This window comes from Lithobates pipiens, unplaced genomic scaffold (assembly GCF_037356315.1).
Source record: "Lithobates pipiens isolate NorthernLeopardFrog02 unplaced genomic scaffold, aLitPip1_a1.2 Scaffold_3, whole genome shotgun sequence".
NCBI classification, from domain to species: domain Eukaryota; kingdom Metazoa; phylum Chordata; class Amphibia; order Anura; family Ranidae; genus Lithobates; species Lithobates pipiens.
The window spans coordinates 7,364,028-7,386,067 of record NW_027507790.1 but is presented as its reverse complement, the minus strand read 5'-3'; the positions used below and the strand labels follow the sequence as shown (position 1 = coordinate 7,386,067).

The 22,040-nt window shown below is 49.6% G+C and overlaps 1 protein-coding gene and 1 long non-coding RNA gene across 2 annotated transcripts in view; both read right to left on the bottom strand.

The window, feature by feature from the left end:
* The window catches only part of LOC143940129 (acyl-CoA dehydrogenase family member 11-like), a 130,836-nt gene extending 111,859 nt beyond the window's left edge, over positions 1–18,977 (bottom strand). Inside the window, exon 1 of the mRNA XM_077461209.1 lies at positions 18,843–18,977. Within this exon, the coding sequence (XP_077317335.1) occupies positions 18,843–18,859 (17 nt within the window). The 5' untranslated portion in view covers positions 18,860–18,977. The remainder of the gene's footprint in view (positions 1–18,842) is intronic.
* The window catches only part of LOC143940130 (uncharacterized), a 648,562-nt gene that overhangs the window by 111,859 nt on the left and 514,663 nt on the right, over positions 1–22,040 (bottom strand). The window lies entirely within an intron of this gene.

Here is a 22,040-nt window from a genome sequence, read left to right as displayed (position 1 = left end):
TGCCCTTGCATGCCCAGACACTAGGGTTGGGAATGGACCCAAATTCTGGCAATTGTGGGTTAAACCAAAGAGGGCTATGCGGGCATATATGTCCAGAAGGCATGGGTCGCATGGAGTTTGCCACCGACCACGCCCGTATGACCGCTCTCATTGCCGTTGTAAGAGGGAAGGGAACTCTAGTACCCCCGAATAGTAGGTTCCTTAGCACCTCATATGACCCCAGATGTGCTGCTTCCAGAGCCACCGCTGCATTGGACTCATCAGAAACCAGCCAGTTGTGGGAGTGGGATAACAGAGCCGCCACAAAATAGGAGTGGAAGTCAGGGCAAGCCAGGCCTCCCTCTCCCCAAAGTCCCTGTAGCACCGTCAGCCTAAATCTCGGCTGACTGGTTCCCCAGAGGAAAGATAATAAAATGGTATTTATCAGGCAAAATACTTTTTTGGGGATCCAGACAGGGGTGTGTCTGAATGAATAAATTGATCCTGCCAATTAGAGAGAGGGGGGGATTTGCCCAAGCCTTTAATCTAGTCCCCGTCAATTGTATCAGTGGCTCCAAGTTAAGGGTATAATAGTCAGAGATAGATGTGGAGATGTGAATGCCTAGATATTTAAAAGATTTATCCCAGTTTACCTTGAGACCCGAGCAACTACTGAAATTTGAAAGAATGGTCAGCGTCTCTCGGAGGGATTGAGCAGGGTCATTTAAGAAAAGAATGAGATCATCTGCGTATAAAGCAACTTTCTGATTTATGGATCCCACCTGTATGCCCCTAACCCCATCCGCCTGCCTAAGGCCCGACGCAAGTGGTTCCATCACCAGGGAAAACAGAGCCGGCGATAGTGGACAACCCTCCCTCGTACCTCTTCCAACCAAAAAGGGTGCTGACAGAACACCATTGAGTTTTATCTGCGCTGTCGGGTCCTTATACAAAAGAGCAATCCACCTACGGAATTCTGCTCCAAAACCCATAACCTCTAGAACCGAAGACATAAAAGGCCATGCCACTGAAATGCCTTTTCAATGTCTAGTGTAACCATTACCCTCGTTGAGGACTCAGTGGAAGGTAGCCGAAGATGTGTGAACACTCTACATAAATTTATATCTGTTGATTTCCCTGGCACGAAACCTGTCTGGTCTATATTGATCAGGGATGGAAAAATCGCCCGCAGCCTGGTCACTAATATTTTTGTCAAGATCTTGAGCTCATAGTTTAGCAAGGAGATCGGCCTATAGGAAGTACAGAGGGATTTATCTTTGCCAGGCTTAGGGATGAGGACTATGTGTGCCTGGTACATGGAGGGGGGCAAGGACATCTGTTTTTTACTTTCAGAGAAGACCTTCAGCAGTTTTGGTGCAATTAATGAGGCATACATTCTGTACCACTCACCAGGTAGGCCATCTGGTCCCGGGGGTTTTGCCACCGAGGAACGAGCAAATTGCCGCCTCTATCTCCTCAGTGGTAAAATCTTTGTCTAAAAATTTAAGATCCTCCTGTGAAAGAGTGGGTAGGTGCAGGGAATGTAAAAACTCCCTACGCCGGTCCTCATGCCAGCCAGGGACTGCTTCATATAATTTTTCATAGAAGGATCTGAATTCATCCAGAATTAGCTCAGGAGTAGAGATCACCTGACCATCCGAACCACAGATTTCTGACACCACTGTCTGCGAACTAGAGTCCGCAACTAAATTCGCTAGGAGTTTGCTATTTTTGTCTCCGGACTCAGAGATCCTCCCAGCCAGAGAGTTCAAATTAGGTACATATACTTATAAGGACATATCACCACTGTATTTTAAATGAACTTACTGTCTGCTCACCTCAACAGACACCTGTGTCGCTTTTCTAGTTATTAAGTGTTCTTGCATAGCAAGACCACTTACTCTTTATTCACGTATATATTATTATTATAGCCAAATTTACCACCCTAACTCCTCCCACAGCTTTTACACTACATAGACAGTAATATATCAAAACGTGCGGACTGTTCCTGATTGGTGTGCTATTACTTTGTGGAACGTTTCGCCGAATGGTTCGTGAAATTGTTCCCATAAGAATGAATGGCAAAATGTTCAAAACTAGAGTGGGAGGTGACAAAAGCTGACAACCCCATGATCAGCCAAAACATTATGACCACCCCATGATCAGCCAAAACATTATGACCACCCCACAATCAGCCAAAACATTATGACCACCCCACGATCAGCCAATACATTATGACCACCCTATGATCAGCCAAAACATTATGACCACCCCACGATCAGCCAATACATTATGACCACCCCACGATCAGCCAATACATTATGACCACCCCACGATCAGCCAATACATTATGACCACCCCACGATCAGCCAATACATTATGACCACCCCACGATCAGCCAATACATTATGACCACCCCACGATCAGCCAATACATTATGACCTCCCCACGATCAGCCAATACATTATGACCACCACACGATCAGCCAATACATTATGACCACCACACGATCAGCCAATACATTATGACCACCCCACGATCAGCCAATACATTATGACCACCCCACGATCAGCCAACACATTATGACCACCCCACGATCAGCCAATACATTATGACCACCCCACGATCAGCCAATACATTATGACCTCCCCACGATCAGCCAATACATTATGACCTCCCCACGATCAGCCAATACATTATGACCTCCCCACGATCAGCCAAAACATTAAAACCCCCCCACGATCAGCCAAAACATTATGACCACCCCATGATCAGCCAACACATTATGACCACCCCATGATCAGCCAACACATTGTGTGTACATGATCACCCAAAACATTATGACCACCCCACGATCAGCCAAAACATTATGACCACCAGATGATCAGCCAAAACATTATGACCACCAGATGATCAGCCAAAACATTATGACCACCAGATGATCAGCCAAATAATTTATGACCACCTCATTATCAGCCAAAACATTATGGCCACAACATGATCAGCCAAAATATTATGACCACCCCATGATCAGCCAAAACATTATGACCAACCACCCCATGAAAACAAAAATAATAATAAAAAAATAATTAAAAAAATAAACTTTTTTCAAAAAGGAAAATACATTTGTGAAAAAAAAATATGATTTTTGTACTCACCGTAAAATCCCTTTCTCTGAAGTTCACTGACTGACACAGCTCCATTAATCTTGACCATAGGGTTGTTACGCCACCTTCAGGAGAGGACTAGGCAGAACATGTTATACATTTGAAAAAACAGAACTTACAGTTCCACCCTGGTGCGGTCCCTCCAGTAACATCCCCTCATCCTGCTTCCTGCAGCTCAGTATGTCAACAAGCAGTATAACGTAAACCAATAGGAGGGGAGGGTGCTGTGTCAGTCAGTGAACTTCAGAGAAAGGGATTTTACGGTGAGTACAAAAATCCTATTTTCTCTTTCGTTCACTGACTGACACAGCTCCATTAATCTTGACCATAGGGACGCCCCCAAGCAGTGTCATAACGAGGGGTGGGATCAGGACAAAAACTTCACCCACAACCAGAAGTGCTCCCTAATAGAGGAGTCACCATCTTATCTAGCCGCATCAGAACGTCTGGTCAACAATGTAACAGTGCATTAATACTCAAAAAGTAACTGTATTTTTAAAACAGAGTAAAGAGTGCAGAATTGCAACATTACACGGCCGCCTGCAAAACTTTGCGGCCAAAGCAGGCATCAGATGATGCGCTTACATCCACTTTGTAGAATTTGGTAAAAGTGTGAACGGACAACCAAGTTGCCACCTTACACACTTGAGCGACTGACGCTTGATGTCGGAAAGCCCAAGAGGTTCCAATTGCCCTGGTGGAATGGGCCATGACAGGAAAGGGGGGCACCTGCCCCTTCAAGGCATAGGCCTTTACCACAATCTGTCTGATCTACCTAGAAATGGTGGCCGACGAGACCGCCATACCCTTTTTTGAACCAGCCACTGAAACGAACAGAGAGTCTGACTTCCAAAAGGGAGCCGCGGCAGACAAATATACCCTTAGAGCCTGGACCACGTCCAGGGAATGAAGGACTACGTCCTTAGGATGTGTCGGTTTAGGACACAGAGATGGTAACACAATGTCTTCACTGGTGAAATGCCGAAACCACCTTCGGCAGAAAAGAAAGTTGCGTATGCAACACCACCTTATCCTTATGTATAACCAGATCATCAGGGAATTTCACTGATGTTCTCTAACGGCGGTTTCTGAAGAGCCGATAACATCAGGTTAAGATCCCATGGGAGTAAAGGTAGACGCACCAGAGGAACTACATGCGGGACCCCTTGAATAAAAGTGCTCACTAGAGAATGAGATGCCAGGGGTCATTGGAAGAAAATAGCCAAGGCTGATATTTGTCCCTTAATGGTGCTTAAAGCTAATTTATGGTCTACTCCTCACTGTAGAAACAGCAGGATCCTGGAAACAGAATAGGTACGCGGACGCCACCCTTTCTCCACACACATGGAGATGTAGGCTGTCAGGAATCCGCCCGTTCTGCACGATCGGGTGTCCGTTCGCGCACGCGCGTTCGTCCCGCGGGTCGTCGTGGGCACGCGCGCCCCCAAGCACGAGCGTGTGCACGCCGTTCGGATGTGCGCGCGGCTTACGCACGCACGAGTGCGCGTTAGCGCTATTGGCGCCAGTGGCCCTTTTTAAAGGAGCAGCTGCAGTCATTCTGTGCTGTTCGTCTGCAGCTTGTGCCTGAAGAAACCTGTGATTCATCTGCTACCTACCTGATATCTGACCTGGCTCCGTCTGACTCTGCTGACCTCTCCTGCTCTGACCCCGGCTTGTTTGACCTCTCTTGGACTGTCTACCTGCTGCCGAACCCCTGCCTGTACCTGACACCTCTGCCAGTTCCTGCTTGTTCCTGCATCTGTACCCTGCATCCAGAAGAACCCGCCATCCTGCCTGCAGTCTCCTCCCAGCGGCCTGCCTGCCACTGCCAGTTCCTGCTCCTGAGGATTCTCTCCTATCCGGTACCTGCTGCTGCTGCACCTGGCTGGACTCTCCTACCCCGCTGTGCTCCGGTCTCCCTGTTCCCATTCCAGAGAGGCCGGAACCAGAGCCGTAAGAGCGGTCCCCTTCCACTAAGTCAGACTCACCACCTGTGGATCTTAACAGTACGAACAGCCCTAATGTCTGAGTCTGCGGAAGGGGCCTCCGCTATGAAGGAGATCTGCTCGCATCTTGCGGCCCTGACTCAAGCAGTGAAGTCCCTTCAAGATGGTTACTCCAGGCTGGAGGAACGTGTGCAACAGCTATCTACCTCCGGTCCTCCTATCACCGCTCCTCAGCCTCCTCCTGTTCAGCCTGCCATTCCACCAACCGTGATGACGCTCCCACCTGAACCTAGGGTCCCCATTCCTGAGAGGTTTTCTGGGGATCGCTCCAAGTTCCGGGCCTTCCGTAACGCCTGTCAACTTTACTTTGCTCTACAGCCTAGGACTTTTTCTCTGGAGGCTACTAAAGTAGGATTCGTTATCTCCCTTCTGCATGGAGAGCCCCAGTCCTGGGCCCATCACCTCTTGGAGAATGACAGTCCTCTCACCCAGACCCTTGCTACCTTTCTTGAGGGAATGGCCCAACTCTACGAGGACCCCCAGCGGTCCGCTACCGCAGAATCTGCATTAACTGCGCTCCAGCAGGGCCGGAGGTCGGCAGAGGACTATGTATCAGACTTTAGACGCTGGAGCGCAGATACCCAGTGGAACGAGTCGGCCCTGAGACACCAATTCCGCTTGGGCCTGTCCGAGGGCCTTAAAGACGAGTTGGCCCGTGTTGGAACCCCAGATTCCTTGGAGGATTTAATCACTTCGGCCATTCGGATTGATAGGAGGCTCCGTGAGCGTAGGGCGGAACGCTCCACCCAATCCCAAAGACCAGCTTGGATGCCCGCCAGGACCCCTTCTTCAGCACCCTTCTTCATACCATCCTCTCAAGGGAGACCTGCCAGTGCCGCCCAAGCATCTGAAGAACCCATGCAGCTCGGGCTACTCCGGCCTACTCTGTCACCTGAAGAGCGAGCCCGCCGCCGGCAGATGAACTTATGCCTATACTGCGGTGGCCCAGGACATTACGTGATCAACTGCCCTGTTAAGACACGTAAGTGCCTTTCTTCTGTATCTCACAACCCTGTAACCCTGCCTTCCAACTCGTTCCATGTCGCTCTTCTGCTCTCATTCCAGCTGCAGGGAAGAATGATTCACGTCAGCGCTATCCTTGATTCAGGGGCCTGCGGCTGCTTCATCGACGCTGCATTTACCAGTCTGCACTCCATCCCCCTTCGGAAGAAACCCCATGAACTTTCCATCTTCCTGGCTGATGGTTCGCAAATTAAGTCTGGCCGAGTTACCCAGGAGACTCTTCCGCTACCCACTACCACTTCCTGCCAACATACTGAACTACTAACCCTGGACGTTATCTCATCACCACTTTTCCCTGTGATCTTGGGAATTCCGTGGCTTCAGGCACATAACCCCTCCATCGACTGGTCTTCCGGGGAAGTGAGGTTCCTCTCCTCTTACTGCCAGGATCACTGTTTGCCCGGAGCTCCGGTACAACCCAGAACACTCCTCTGTCTGGATCCAGACCAGGACTTGTGTCAGTTAGTTCCAGAACCCTACCAAGAGTTTCTGGATGTTTTCAGTAAACGGGGGGCTGATTCTCTTCCCCCACATCGCCCCTACGATTGCCCCATCGAGCTCCTTCCTGGGGCAGAGATCCCATTCGGACGTGTCTTCCCCTTGTCCGAAAAAGAGCAGGAGGCCCTGAAGGTCTACATCACCGAAAACCTTAAGAAGGGGTTCATCCGTCATTCCACATCTCCTGCCGGTGCCGGAATATTCTTTGTTACAAAAAAGGATCAGACCCTTCGGCCCTGTGTGGACTACCGGGAGTTAAATCGGATCACGATTAAGAACCGTTACCCCTTACCACTAATTCCGGAGCTTTTTCAAAAATTAAGATCAGCCTCTATTTTTACCAAGTTGGACTTGCGGGGAGCTTACAATCTGGTCAGAATACGAGCAGGCGACGAGTGGAAAACTGCGTTTCGGACTCGTTTTGGGCATTACGAGTACTTAGTAATGCCCTTTGGACTTTGCAATGCCCCGGCCACTTTCCAGCACCTGATTAATGATGTTTTCTGAGACTTTCTGGACATCTTCGTCATTGTGTACCTGGACGATATTCTCATCTTTTCTGGGTCCCTAGAACAACATCGTGGGCATGTCAGCAGAGTGTTGCTCCGGCTCCGGCAACACGGACTTTACGCTAAGGCCGAGAAATGTAAATTTGAGCAGCAGTGTATCCAATTTCTCGGCCTAGAAATCTCTCCAGCAGGCATCAAAATGGACCCGCAAAAGGTCTCTGCTGTGCTCGAATGGCCAGCTCCCACCGATAAGAAGGGAATCCAGCGCTTTGTGGGTTTCGCTAATTTTTATAGGAGATTCATAAAGGGGTTCTCGGCCATCATCGCTCCCATCACTCAGCTCACCAAACAGAATTCACGCTTTCATTGGGGACCCGAAGCGCAGGCCGCCTTCCAGAGACTCAAGAGTCTGTTCACCTCTGCTCCCGTTCTCAGGCACCCGGATCCGTCAAGACCCTTTATCCTGGAGGTGGATGCTTCTGAGGTAGCAGTAGGGGCGGTGGTATCCCAACGTCAAGGTAAAGATGACCTGATGTACCCCGTGGGGTTCTTTTCCCGTAAACTTTCTCCGGCCGAGAGAAATTATGATGTGGGGGACCGAGAGCTACTCGCCATCAAATCTGCATTGGAGGAGTGGAGATACCTACTGGAAGGGGCGGTACACCCCATACTTATCTACACAGACCATAAGAACCTTGAGTATCTCCGTACCGCCAAACGTCTGAAACCTCGGCAGGCCCGTTGGGCCCTCTTCTTCTCCCGGTTCAGCTTTCATCTTACCTACCGCCCCGGGTCAAGAAACATAAAGCCAGATGCGCTTTCCCGCATGTTCGATAGTCCCAAGGACATCACACCCCCGGATACCATCCTCCCAGCCAACGCCTTTCTGCTCGTCCAGCCAGACCTCCTGTCTCTGTTAAAGAGTGCTTCCCTCGAGTCCTCCAGTCCTCCAGGAGTTACGCTTATTTCCAGAGAAGGTCTGCTTTGGAAGGACAATCTAATCTTTGTCCCGGAGAACGTCCGAATAAAGGTCTTGAGTCTCCTCCACGATCACCCCCTCGCCGGGCATTTCGGTGTCCGCAAGACCCTGGAGCTGGTACAGCGCTCCTTCTGGTGGCCTGGCATGAGGGAGTACTGCAAAAAATATGTGAATTCCTGCCCTGTGTGCAGCCGGAACAAGGTCCCCAGGAACCGGGCCTGGGGTCTGCTGAAACCACTTCCCGTGCCCGACCGCCCCTGGCGGATGATCACGATGGACTTCATTGTGGAACTTCCCCCTTCTGAGAACTGTACAGCCATCTTCGTGATCTGTGACCGTTTGTCTAAAATGGCCCATTTCCTACCCTTGAAAGGAACACCCACCGCATCGGAGACGGCTCATATCTTCATCAAGGAGATAGTCAGGCTTCACGGGGTACCTTCCAATATTGTTTTCGATAGAGGGGTGCAATTCACCTCTCGTTTCTGGAGAGCCTTATGTGAAGCCCTAAGAATAGAATTGGCCCTGTCCTCCGCCTACCACCCGCAGACCAACGGACAGACGGAACGCACCAATCAAACCCTTGAACAATACATTAGGTGCTTTTCATCCTTTGTCCAGGACGATTGGGTCTCCCTCTTACCTTTGGCGGAGTTCGCCTATAACAATGCCAGCCATGCTACCACCGGCCAATTCCCGTTTTTCGCTAATTTTGGTTTTAACCTGTCCTTTCTCCCTGATATTCTTTCAGAATCCCACGTCCCAGCGGTACAGGACACCGTATCCTTTCTGCAGCGGAACAACCAAATCCTCCAAGAGACCATAGCCAAGGCTCAGGCAGATAGCAAGAGGAATTTCGATCGAGGAAGAAGGGGAGAACTGATTCTTCAAGTCGGGGACCAGGTATGGCTTTCTACTTCTAATTTAAAAGTAGCCTGCCCTTCTAAAAAGTTGGCACCCAAATTTCTGGGTCCGTTTCCAGTTAAAAGGAGGATCAATGAAGTTTCCTATGAACTGTCTTTGCCTGTTTCCATGAAAATTCACCCGGTCTTCCATGTAGCTCTGCTTAAGCCGGCCGTACCTGATCCTTTTCCCGGTAGAGGAACAGGCCCTCCTGACCCAGTGTTGATCGACGGCAATGAGGAATACGAGGTGGAGGCCATTCTGGATTTTAGAAGACGTCATGGACAAGGTCAGTTTTTAATTAAATGGAAGGGTTATGGTCCAGAGAATAACTCCTGGGAACCTGCTGCCAACTTACATGCAGATAGATTGATTCAGGCCTTTTTTACTGCACACCCTGAGAAGAGAGTCGTTAGGGGCACCCGGAGGTTGCCCCTTGTGGGGGGGCAATGTCAGGAATCCGCCCGTTCTGCACGATCGGGTGTCCGTTCGCGCACGCGCGTTCGTCCCGCGGGTCGTCGTGGGCACGCGCGCCCCCAAGCACGAGCGTGTGCACGTCGTTCGGATGTGCGCGCGGCTTACGCACGCACGAGTGCGCGTTAGCGCTATTGGCGCCAGTGGCCCTTTTTAAAGGAGCAGCTGCAGTCATTCTGTGCTGTTCGTCTGCAGCTTGTGCCTGAAGAAACCTGTGATTCATCTGCTACCTACCTGATATCTGACCTGGCTCCGTCTGACTCTGCTGACCTCTCCTGCTCTGACCCCGGCTTGTTTGACCTCTCTTGGACTGTCTACCTGCTGCCGAACCCCTGCCTGTACCTGACACCTCTGCCAGTTCCTGCTTGTTCCTGCATCTGTACCCTGCATCCAGAAGAACCCGCCATCCTGCCTGCAGTCTCCTCCCAGCGGCCTGCCTGCCACTGCCAGTTCCTTCTCCTGAGGATTCTCTCCTATCCGGTACCTGCTGCTGCTGCACCTGGCTGGACTCTCCTACCCCGCTGTGCTCCGGTCTCCCTGTTCCCATTCCAGAGAGGCCGGAACCAGAGCCGTAAGAGCGGTCCCCTTCCACTAAGTCAGACTCACCACCTGTGGATCTTAACATAGGCCTTCCAGGTACGATGGTATATCTTCCGAGAAGATTTTCGTGCTCTCAACATAGTTGAAATCACAAAGTCTGACAGGCTCCGGTTCCTTAGCACTTGGCTCTCAAAAGCCATGCCGTTAAAACCAGAGATGGTAAAGCAGGATGGAGAACCGGACCTTGACAAAAAAGGTCCTCTCGTAACGGTAGTCACCAGGCCAATCTGGGGCAATCGGTATTACTGGTTCTCCTCTCGGTCTCCACTCTGCGGAGCAGACGTGGTATCAGTTTTAGCAGAGAAAAGACGTAGATCAGTCGGTACTGACCCCACGCAGCCACCAGCGCGTCTGACGCATCTGCCCAGGGATCTCTTGTCCTGGATACAAATCTCGGCACCTTCCGATTGAGACAGGAGGCCAGGAGATCCATGTCTGGTGTGTCCCACTGCAGGTACAGTAGCCTCAACACCTCCGGATGCAACGCCCATTCTCCTGGGTCCAGCATCTGGCAACTTAGGTAGTCTGCCTGCCAGTTTTCTACTCCCGGGATGTAAATGGCCAACAAGGCTGGTACATGTAGCACTTCCGTGCTGCAGCCAAGCTTCTTGTTCATCCTTGATGGTTGACATATGCCACCTCCATGGCATTGTCTGACTGGATCCTGATCGGACGCCCTTGTAGTCTCATCAACCATGTGGAGAGGTATAGCCTGATCGATCGAAGCTTGAGCACATTGATAGGCAACTTGGATTCCTCCCCCGACCAGAGGCCCTGGGTCGACTGTACTCCCAGTACTCCACCCCAGCCGGTCAGGCTGGCATCCGTTGTGATCACTGTCCAATGTAGAGGTAGGAACGACTTCCCGAACTGAAGTACCGGGGACCTTAGCCATCAGAGCAGGAAGTCCCTGACTGACTGGCTCACCCGAATCTGCCGATCCAGGGATAACGGAGATGTGTCCCATTTTGTCAATATCTCCTTCTGCAAGTCTCCGGTGTGAAACTGGGTGTATGGTACCGCCTCGAAGGAGGCCACCATGAGGCCCAAGGTTTGCATGCAGAAGTGCAGCGATGACCACCTGCGGTTCATCAATAGCTTTACCGCCTTACCTCAGCTCTGAGAGTCTGCAGTTTGTCTGAAGGGAGAAAAACTCTGGCTTCCATGGAGTCCAGCAGTAAGCCTAGGTACTCCAAGCGCTGAGTTGGTATGAGCACCGATTTTTTTTTTAGGTTCAACAGCCACCCAAATTTCTGCAGAGTTTGCATGGTGATCGCCACATCCTCCTTTAATTCTGAGGCGGAAGATGCTCTCAGGAGGAGATCGTCTAGGCAACCTACGATCACGATCCAGCATTGTCGCAACAACGCCAAAATTGGAGCCAATACCTTGGTAAAGACTCGGGGGGCTGATGCCAAGCCAAAGGGGAGAGCCACAAACTGGTAGTGGGCTTCCCCAACTGCAAATCGCAGAAACCTCTGATGCCTGAGGCATATGCGTATGTGCAAGTACGCATCCTGGATGTCCAAAGATGCCAGGGATTCCCCTTGATGGAGTGCAGCGACTACTGAGCGAACTGATTCCATTCTGAACCTCTGTAATTTTACAAAGCAATTGAGGGCTTTTAGGTCCAAGATTGGATATACCCCTTCCTTTTTGGGGACTACAAACAGATTGGAGTAGAACCCCTGGAACCTTTCCGACTCCGGAACAGGAATTATCACCCCGGGGTTTAGCAGGTCCCTTACCGCCCCCAATAGGGCCTCCCGGTGAGTCGGGAGTAAGGGTATGCTGGAGGGGAAGAATCTGTTTGGTGGCCAAGAAAGGAACTCTATCTTGTAGCCAGAGGAAATAAGTTTGCAGACCCATTGGTTGGATAGCCGAAAGGCCCAGCAGGCTGCAAACTTCCGAAGGCGACCCCCCACCCGTGTGACGGGTGGGAGCAAACCTTCATGCGGTAGCATTTTTGCTCACAGGCTTGTTAGGCTTGCGGTTCCAGGGACACTTTTGTCTCTTAGAGGTCGTCCTGTCGGACTTGGAGCATTTAGCTGAGGTCCCAGACGGACGAAAAAACCTCTTTTGAGTGGAAAATGAGGGCCCTTGTCTGCGGCGTGGCTCCTTAGTCTTCCTGGCCTGTGGGAGCAAGGTACTCTTCCCACCTGTGACATTCTTAATAATGTCATCCAACAAGGCTTCAAAGAGCCGCTAACCAAGGGTAGATCCGTCAAGGCTTTTTTAGATCCCTGGTCCACAGACCAGCATTTTAGCCAAATCAGGCACCTCAGCACCACTGCTGACACTGAAACCCTGGATAGCAGTGGAAGCGTAGCCATGGCCGTGTCACAAACGTATTTAAGGCTGTGCACTAACTGGTCTGCTAGTTCCACGCAGACTCCCGTAGCCTGCTGCTTCTCCAATTTGCGGTGCAAACGCTTTGCTCAAATCGCGCTGTTCTGAGCAGCAGGGACCAGCGCTGAGCATAAAAACCACGCTGGGCTACAACAAAATGGCTGCCGGACACCCTGTATAAAGGACATAATCACATGGAAAATGGCCGCCGAGCTACAGAAAATTGGCCCCTGACCATGCTTTACACTTTACAATGGCCGACAAACAACTGTACACAGTGAAAGGACAGAGAAAATGGCAGCACAACAGCGATATGGCGATCAGCACATACAGACCTCCAGCGGGGAGACATTAGACACCCAGGGACACAGACACCCAGCGCAGCCCCAGTCTAAGGTGAGAGCCCCCCAGGGGACCACTGGCTACAAGTACACACACTGCTTAGCAGCCCATCATGCAGCATGGGGGGAGGGAAAATAGAGACACGGAGAGAAGAGAGGGAGGAGAGGGACCCCCTAATCGACCACCCAGGGAATGCCCAGCTGCTCAATCTCGCCAAGGCAGGGAGAGCTGTACTTACCATCTGGACGGGCTGGGGACATCCCATCACAGACCCACTCTCCGAGCAGGTCGGCGTGGCTGCTGGCCATGGCACACTGTGACATGGACATCGGTAGTCCGGTCATGTGTGCGCCCCGGAGCGCTGCGCTCACCGGCCGCCCCTGGAGCCTAAGGGGCATGTCGTGGTCGACCCAGTGCATAGCTAAGGTCTGCACATGCTCGATGGCCAGGCTGGGGAGACTACAAGGATCTAGATTATCCAGCATGTAACCCAGCCGGCTGTTGATAGCAGATCACAGGATCTTAACATCTTGCGCAAAAGGCAAACATTCAGCAAAAAATCCCAGGACCGATAGTCCCGCAGGGAGCCTAGGTCCATCTCCTTCACTAGGCAGAAAAAAACTGAACTGCAGGAAGAAGGCTAAGGGGTTATTACCAGAGGGACTGCCCCCTGGGTGGAACGGTACGGGGGGCAATTACTGGAACTGATCCCCTGTATAACCCCTCTCTACAGCAGCTGAAAGCCAGCAGGAGGCAGATGAGAAGTAGCCAGCTTTCAGCTGCTGCAGAGAAAGCCATACAGGGGATTACAGATGGATGACTCTTGTCTGAGGGCTGTACACATATCTAGTGACCTCTGAGGTCTGGTAAGCGCCAATTTATCTTTCTGAGCACAATGGTGATGCACGCAGCACTTTGAATTTTGTGGAAATACATCCTCCCAGTTCTTCACCATTCTGGGACTGTTGGTTTTTACAACCTTTAATAGTTCTTTTTGGGACTTTTTTTTCTCACTTCTGTCAACTTTTTATATCATTTTGTTTGATTGTACTGTCACTTATGTTACTATAAATGCCACCATTGTTATTTTAGTTTAGTTTTCATATTGTGTTAATTTGTGGATGGTATGGTGTTGCACATGTCATGAAGGCATTAGTGAACATTTGTGATTTAAAAAAAAAAAAAGCATGTGCATCTGTGTTTGTGAGCTTTGTCTCCAGCTCATTTAAGAGACAGCGCACTTTATCTTATTCTGTCACTTCACTTTTTCTCCTGGAATTCAGGGAGTTCCAGATGCGGCAGTCTCTCAATTGGCTAACGCACCCCATTTTTCTATTTTTGTTCAATTTGCCCAGCTGCCTGTGCCCCCCTGCTGGTCTGGGCCTTGTAAAGGAGGAGTGGCGTTACCCCCTTATTCACGGCCCTATTTGGGGTCACATGTATATCACACCCCCACTCATCGGAAAACACATTGTGTTTTCAGGGACATGAAACCACATGCTGCCACAGCAGCATGCAGCTCCATTGTTTAAAAAAAAAAAAATCTGACTTTTTCCTCGCATTTCCTGCAGGTACAGCAGCCTATTCAAAAGAATGGGCTGCTATGCCCAAGCAAGCACTGCATGCAGGATCTGCTACAGTGTGAACCTAGGCTAATGCACAGTTGTAGGCATATGTTCAGCATCTGTGTTTTAAAGGGTCTGTTTAACAAGTGTTAATGCACAAACACACTACATATCCTGGCCATATAAAAATATTTGTGATCTTCAATTAAAATATACACTATATTACCAAAAGTATTGGGACGTCTGCCTTTACACACAGATGAACTTTAATGGCATTCCAGTATTAGTGATCGATATAACAGCTTCAACTCTTCTGGGAAGACTGTTCATGAGGTTTAGGAGTGTGTCTTTGGGGATGTTTGAGTCTATTTTGTTACAAAGTACTAAACCAAAACATGTTCTATCAGCAATATATCAGATTCGTATTGCAAAAAAACATCCCGAGCCCCCAGAATTTACAAATAAATGGGCATACGATCATAAAGCGGAGGTTCACACAAAAATTGAACCTCCGCTTTTTGGAACCCCTCCCCCCCCTCCGGTGTCACAGTTGGCACCTTTCAGGGGGGTGCAGATACCTGTCTAAGACAGGTATTTGCAGCCACTTCCGAGCATAGACTCCCACGGGAGTCTATGCCTCTTCCTGTCCTGCCACGGTGTCTGCTGGGACACACACGGGTCACAGAGACAGCACGGACCATTCTCATTGCGCTGCGCGACTCGCGCATGCGCAGAAGGGAACCAGGAAGTGATGCCGCAAAGTTTAATTTCCTGATTCCCATGCCGAAGATGGTGACGGCAGCATCCGAGGACCGAGGGACGACATCGCGGGACCCTGGGACAGGTAAGTGTCCTTATTTTAAAAGTCAGCAGCTGCGGTATTTCTCTTTAATGTTCAAATTGGAGCAGAAGAGTGGGAAAAATCATTTATTCTCACACATTGCTTGTCACTGACAACTAAAGCCCAAGCTGGTTTCTCTTTGGTATGGATATCTAGCATCCCTGCAGAGTATAAACTCAGATACATCTAACATATGTTGGTGGTGTCATTCTGCTAAGGGTTTGTTGATACACATTTGGTGGGAATGTCCCCAAATTCATAATTTTTGGGACAGGATCATGCCACTGCATAGTACAGTTACAGGAGAACTAGTCTCCAACACACCACGAATGACTCTGCTATCAATTCTCCCAGGCTACTATAAAAATATTAAAAAAGGGTCTACTTAGACACTGGTTAACAGCGGCAAGATTGATTGTCCCGTGACACTGGCGATCAATACAATCGCCATTAGGAAGGAAGGATAATGGAAATGGATTACATTGAGAGGATGGGGAACCTCATGGCACAAGCATTGGATACATATGAAAAATGCCATCAGGTATGGGCCCCCCTGGAGGACTTATAGGGAGTCTTCAGAAAATTAGAATGATTTATGGGAATTTAAGCAGAATCTAAATAAGACATAATAATCTTTCAAAACATGATCTTTATGTGTTGCCATCAGTTTCCCCCTTTTTTTTTTGCTTTGTTGTTTTTTTTGTTATGTAAGCTTGTATAATGTATTTGTAAATTGACTAATGTATACATATTTGTCTATTTGTATAAAAATTTCCAATAAAATTAAGATTGAAACACATGAACTTTAATTGCATCCCAGTCTTAGTACGTAGGGTTCAATATTGAATTGGCCCACCCTTTTGCAGCTATAACAGCTTAAACTCTTCTGGGAAGGCTGTCCACAAGGTTTAGGAGTGTGTCTATGGGAATGTTTGACCATTCTTCCAGAAGTGCATTTGTGAGTTCAGGCACTGATGTGGAGGAGAAGGCCTGGCTCGCAGCCTCTGCTCTAATTCATCCCAAAGGTGTTCTATCTGGTTGAGGTCAGGACTCTGTGCAGGCCAGTCAAGTTCCTCCACCCCAAACTCGCTCATCTATGTTTTTATGGACCTTGCTCTGTGCACTTGGCCAAATCATTTGGTGGGGGGGGGGGGGGATTATGGTGTGGGGTTGGGGCTTGGCCACCTAGTTAGTTCCAGTGAAGAAATATCTTACAGAGGAAGTAAACCCTGATGAGTTTACTTCCTCTTTCATTTCCCGCAAAGGTAAAGCGTAATGGACTACTATGCATCACATAGTAGTCCATTATGTGTCACTTACCTGACACAGGAGCCAGCGAAATCACTGCTATCCCCTGTAGTCCAGCGCATCCATCTTCTTGGTGGGTCTTGCTGCCCCGCCGCTGTCATTCGGCGAAGCCGCGATGACGTCACTCCCACTCATTTGCACGGGAGCTGCCACACACGGCATATTCACCATTGACGGTGCCGCGCTCAGTGCGCCTACGCGCCGTAGACAGCGGTGCCTGTCTTTCGGAAAATATCTCCTAAACCGTGTAGCTTTAGGACAGGGGTTGACAAATTTGCTTTGAATTTAGGAGCCAGTGAAAAAAGTTAGTTTTTTTTTTTTTTAGAGTGGTATGGATTGTCAGCTCCCGGGGTAAGGCCACTCATTTTCACCCCCTATCCCTAACTCACAATGGAGCACCCAGTCAATAACTCCATTGAAACGTTGTTACATCAGGGTTATGGGCTGACCAGAAAGAGTAAGGCTGGCAACAGATGGAACTGGCTGGCACTGGCAGGTGGCACTGGTTGCCACTGGCAGGCACGTGGAACTGCCAGATGGCATTGGCAGGTGACACTGGTTGGCATTGGCAGGTGACACTGGTTTGGAACTGGCAGGTGGCACTATTTGAACTGGCGGTGGTACTGATTGGCAGGTGGCACTGGTTTGGAAGTGGCAGGTGGCCCTGGTTGGTGATGGCAGGTGGCCCTGGTTGGCAGTGGCCCTAGTTGTCACTGGCAGGTGGCACTGATTGTCGGTGGCACTGGTTGGTGCTGGCAGGTGGCACTGGTTGGCAGTGGCACTAGTTGGCATTGATTGTCGGTGGCACTGGCAGGTGGCACTGATTGGTAGTGGCAGGTGGCACTGATTGGCAGTGGCACTGGCAGGTGGCACTGATTGGCGGTGACAGGTGGCACTGGCTGGCACTGGCAGGCGGCACTGGTTGCCACTGGCATGCACGTGGAACTGCCAGATGGCATTGGCAGGTGACACTGGTTGGCATTGGCAGGTGACACTGGTTTGGAACTGGCAGGTGGCACTGGTTTGGAACTGGCAGGTGGCACTGATTGGCAGGTGGCACTGGCAGGTGGCCCTGGTTGGCGGTGGCACTAGTCACTGGCAGATGGCACTGATTGGCGGTGGCACTGGCAGGTGGCACTGATTGGCGGTGGCAGGTGGCACTGGTAGGTGGTGGCAGGTTGCACTGGTAGGTGGTGGCAGGCGACACTGGTTGGCACTGGCAGGTGGCACTGATTGGCGGTGACACTCGGCACTGGCAGGTGGCACTGACTGATGGTGGCACTAGCAGGTGGCACTGGTTGGAAGTGGCACTGGTTGGTGGCAGGTGGCACTGGTTGGCGGTGGCACTGGTTGGCACTAGCAGGTGGCACTGATTGGTGGTGGCACTGACACTGTCAGGTGGCACTGATTGGCGGTGGCAGGTGGCACTGGCAGGTTTCACACGGAGCACTCTGTTACTGAAATGTAACAGAGGAGCTGTCAGAATTGAGCTTAATGTCGGAATGGACGGGACCCGGCTGGGGTGTGAAACTGACAAGTAACAGAGAGTCGGATATGTCAGATTTGAGCTTGATGTCGGGGTGGGCGGGACTCAGCAGCTATCAAACAGCCAACGATTGGGCTGCTTAAGAAAAGGGGTGGGGCCACATACACGTAGCGGCCCGCCCAGATCCCATTGGCTGGTGTTTGATAGCTGCTGGGTCCCGCCCACCCCGGCCGGTGCCAGCTACCCCTGAAATCTGACAGATCCTCCTCTCTCCATTGCTTGTCATTTTCACACACTTAGCGCAACGCCGCTGAGTGTGGAGGAGGGAGGAGGACGACAGTCAGTGTTAATGCTGCTGCATGTCTGGGGCATCGATAGTGAGTGGGCTGGTGGCAGCTTAGGAGCCAGGTTGCGATTTCTGGTCGCATTGGCAACCTGGCGCCTGAGGTTTGTCCAGCCCTGGTTTAGGAGATATTTCTTGGACCTACAGGTAAGCCTTAATCTAGGTTTACCTGTAGGTCAAAGTGTGTTGTAAGGGTTTACAACCACATTAAGACGTCAACATAGCAAGACAGAATAAGAACAATTTCATACTCTCAACTTTGTGTGAACAGTTTGGGGATGGCCCCTTCCTGTTCCAACATGATGACTGTGTATAAAGAGAATAAATCTAATTACAATAATATATACATCATACACAGCAGCCCAATGAAAACATTGCTGGTGACGTTCTACTTATAACATTCCACATTAGACACAAACCCGACACCCACAACCCGCCTCTTCCGCCAACTCCCCCAAAATGCAGATTACCCTCTTCTAGGTGACATTGCAGATCGTCGCTTCAACTCTTAACAAGTCACGTGAGCAGCCGAGGGCGGAGTCCAGCTCGGTGCTTTGCCATGCTCTGATTCGCTGCAGGCGATCACGCGGGGATTTTTTTTCCCCCTTACACGACATTTGTAGTGGGAGCGGCTTCCGAGCCTGGTGCGCTATGATTGGTGGAAATCGGATCACTCGACATATGTGCGGCTGGGCGGGAAAGCGAGTGAGTCGTCAAATGAGGCGAGAATGTGTGATGACACGCTGTGAGGTAAAACAGAACAGTAATGTTAATGTCTGGTGCAATGGGAAAATGAGGCGTCAGCTCTGTGTGGGAAGTAGTGTGATATTACATCACTTGGTTTCGTGTGGGGCTTAACGTGCCATGGAAGTCCATAGCTCCTTAGTGGCCCTCATAAATGACATGTATATAAAACAAAGAAATATAGTAAAAATAAAACTACTACATTAAGCAATTCGGTTGCATTTTTTGTTTTACTTTTTCTAATTGTATAAAAATGCTTTGAGTATTTGCTTATGACAGGCACTTCTTTCAACAGCCTGACAACGCTGTTAACGCTGTAGTGGAGCGTTGTCACCTTGTTCAACATCGTTCCGTCATGCAGGCAGAATGCAGCAGCCAAGAAAAGGGACAAAATCCAAACAAATTATCCTTCCTACCTTCCATGTAGAAAAATGATTCTTCCTTCCTGCATTACATGTGCCATAGTGACCATTCCTTCCTGTCTTACATGTGCCATAGTGACCATTCCTTCTTGTCTTCCATCCATGTTCCTTAGTGATCCTTCCTGCCTTCTATTTGTAATAGTGATCCTTCCTGGATTCCATGTATCATAGTGATCCTTCCTGTCTTCCATGTGCCATAATGATCCTGCCTTCCATGTGCCATAGTGATCCTTCCCGCCTTACATGTGCCATAGTGATCCTTCCCGCCTTCCATGTGCCATAGTGATCCTTCCCACCTTCCATGTGCCATAGCGATCCTTCCTGCCTTCCATGTGCCATAGCGATCCTTCCTGCCTTCCATGTGCCATAGCGATCCTTCCTGCCTTCCATGTGCCATAGTGATCCTTCCTGCCTTCCATGTGCCATAGTGATCCTTCCCCCCTTCCATATGCCATAGTGATCCTTCCTGCCTTCCATGTGCCAGTGATCCTTCCCGGTTTCCATGTATCATAGTGATCTTTCCTGCCTTCCATGTACCTTAATGATCCTGCCTTCCATGTGCCATAGTGATCCTTCCCGCCTTCCATGTGCCATAGTGATCCTTCCCACCTTCCATGTACCATAGTGATCCTTCCCACCTTCCATGGGCCATAGTAATTCTTCCCGGGTTCCATGTATCATAGTGATCTTTCCTGTCTTCCATGTACCAAAGTTATCCTTCCGTGTGCCATAATGATCCTGCCTTCCATGTGCCATAGTGATCCTCCTTGCCTTACATGTGCCATAGTGATCCTTCCCACCTTCCATGTGCCATAGCGATCCTTCCCACCTTCCATGGGCCATAGTAATTCTTCCCGGGTTCCATGTGTCATAGTGATCTTTCCTGCCTTCCATGTGCTATAGTGGTCTATATTACAGTCAGTGGTATACAGTTTTCTTTTTTTCGTGTACATCCCATTTTCCAATGTCTCTACCTGTATAATTTGAAAATCGAAATAACATTTCTTAAACAGAAATTGTCCATTCTACACCCCTTGGGGCAGGTATCCTCTCAGTCACGAATGCAAGTTTTATGCCCACCAAATTCTTAGTCGTTTTTTAGGTGCAGGCAGGAGAAAAGAATAGATGAAGGGAGAACAAAAAATTATAAGGGGGGTAGAGGGAAAAGGAAAGGCCAGAGAGGGAGGGCAGCTGAGGGCTCATTTCTTGACATAGAGATGTAGAATGTGAAAGAGAGCTATTCAGTATGGTACTGTAAGAATTCATCAGACAGTTGAGATTAAGCCCACTAGAGCCATCTAGCCCTATGTTCCTCAGATTCATCCAGTAGGGCAGAAGTAAGCTGCTCAATGCGTTGTGTGTCATTCACCCTGGCAAACCAATGCACAACTGTTTTCACACATCAAGAACACAGGCTCTAGCAGCATATAGATGATGATTTATGGTAACATTTTCTGTACAGAGGCATCAGGTCTTAGCCCTTGTACACATGGTCGGACATTCCGATGGACAATGTCTGATAGGACCATGTTGTCGGATAATCCGACAGTGTGTGGGCTCCATCGGACTGTTTCCGTCGGAGTATCGGACGGACCAAGTTTTCCAGCTAGGCTATAAAATTTTTTCCTGACAACATGATCCGATCGGACTTTGTCCGATCATGTGTAGAGAATTCCGATCGGACAAAGTGCCACGCATGCTCAGATCAAATTCCTACATCAAAGCTATTAGCTACTAGCCTGAACATAGTCCCGTCGTAACGAAATAACGTCATCACGTTAAGTACGATCGGATTTTCTGACAACTTTGTCCGACTGTGTGTATGCAACAGTTTCGGACAAAATCTGACGAATTTGGTTGTCGGAATGTCCGACCGTGTGTACAAGGGCTAAGACCCCTTTCACACCCGAGGGCTTTCACACTGGAGCGGTGCGCTGGCAAGACGTCAGGAAAAGTCCTGCTAGCAGCTTCTTTGGAGCGGTGAAGGAGCGGTGTGTTTACCGCTCCTCCACCGCTGCTCCCCATTGAAATCAGTAGGGCAGCTCGCCTATACCGCCGGCACAACACCGCTATTGTGGATGGTTTCAACCCTTTCTCGGCTGCTAGCGGGGGTTAAAAGCACCCCGCTAGCGCCCAAAATGCGTCTCAAATCCAATGGTAAAACTCCGCTAAAAATAGTCTTTAATCCTGTTTCTATTTGAATTAAGCATGTCAGCTCTTAGAAAGCCGTGGCACAAGAGACATGTGATGTCCATTCATGTTTTTATCTTTTAAAACCCAACTAAAACTACTGCAGTCTGCTCACATAATTTGTGATAAAAACATCTTTGCCATTCTGAAGCTTCTCTCCAACCACTTTGCATACTATTTTATATAAACCACGATTCTGTACTTGCCAAATATGCTGCAGAAGTCTATCTGCAACCATTTTAACTGTGGGCAGCTGAAGCTGCTGCCCGTTCACTTCCTGGTGTGACATAGGCACATACCGCCAGTTCTACA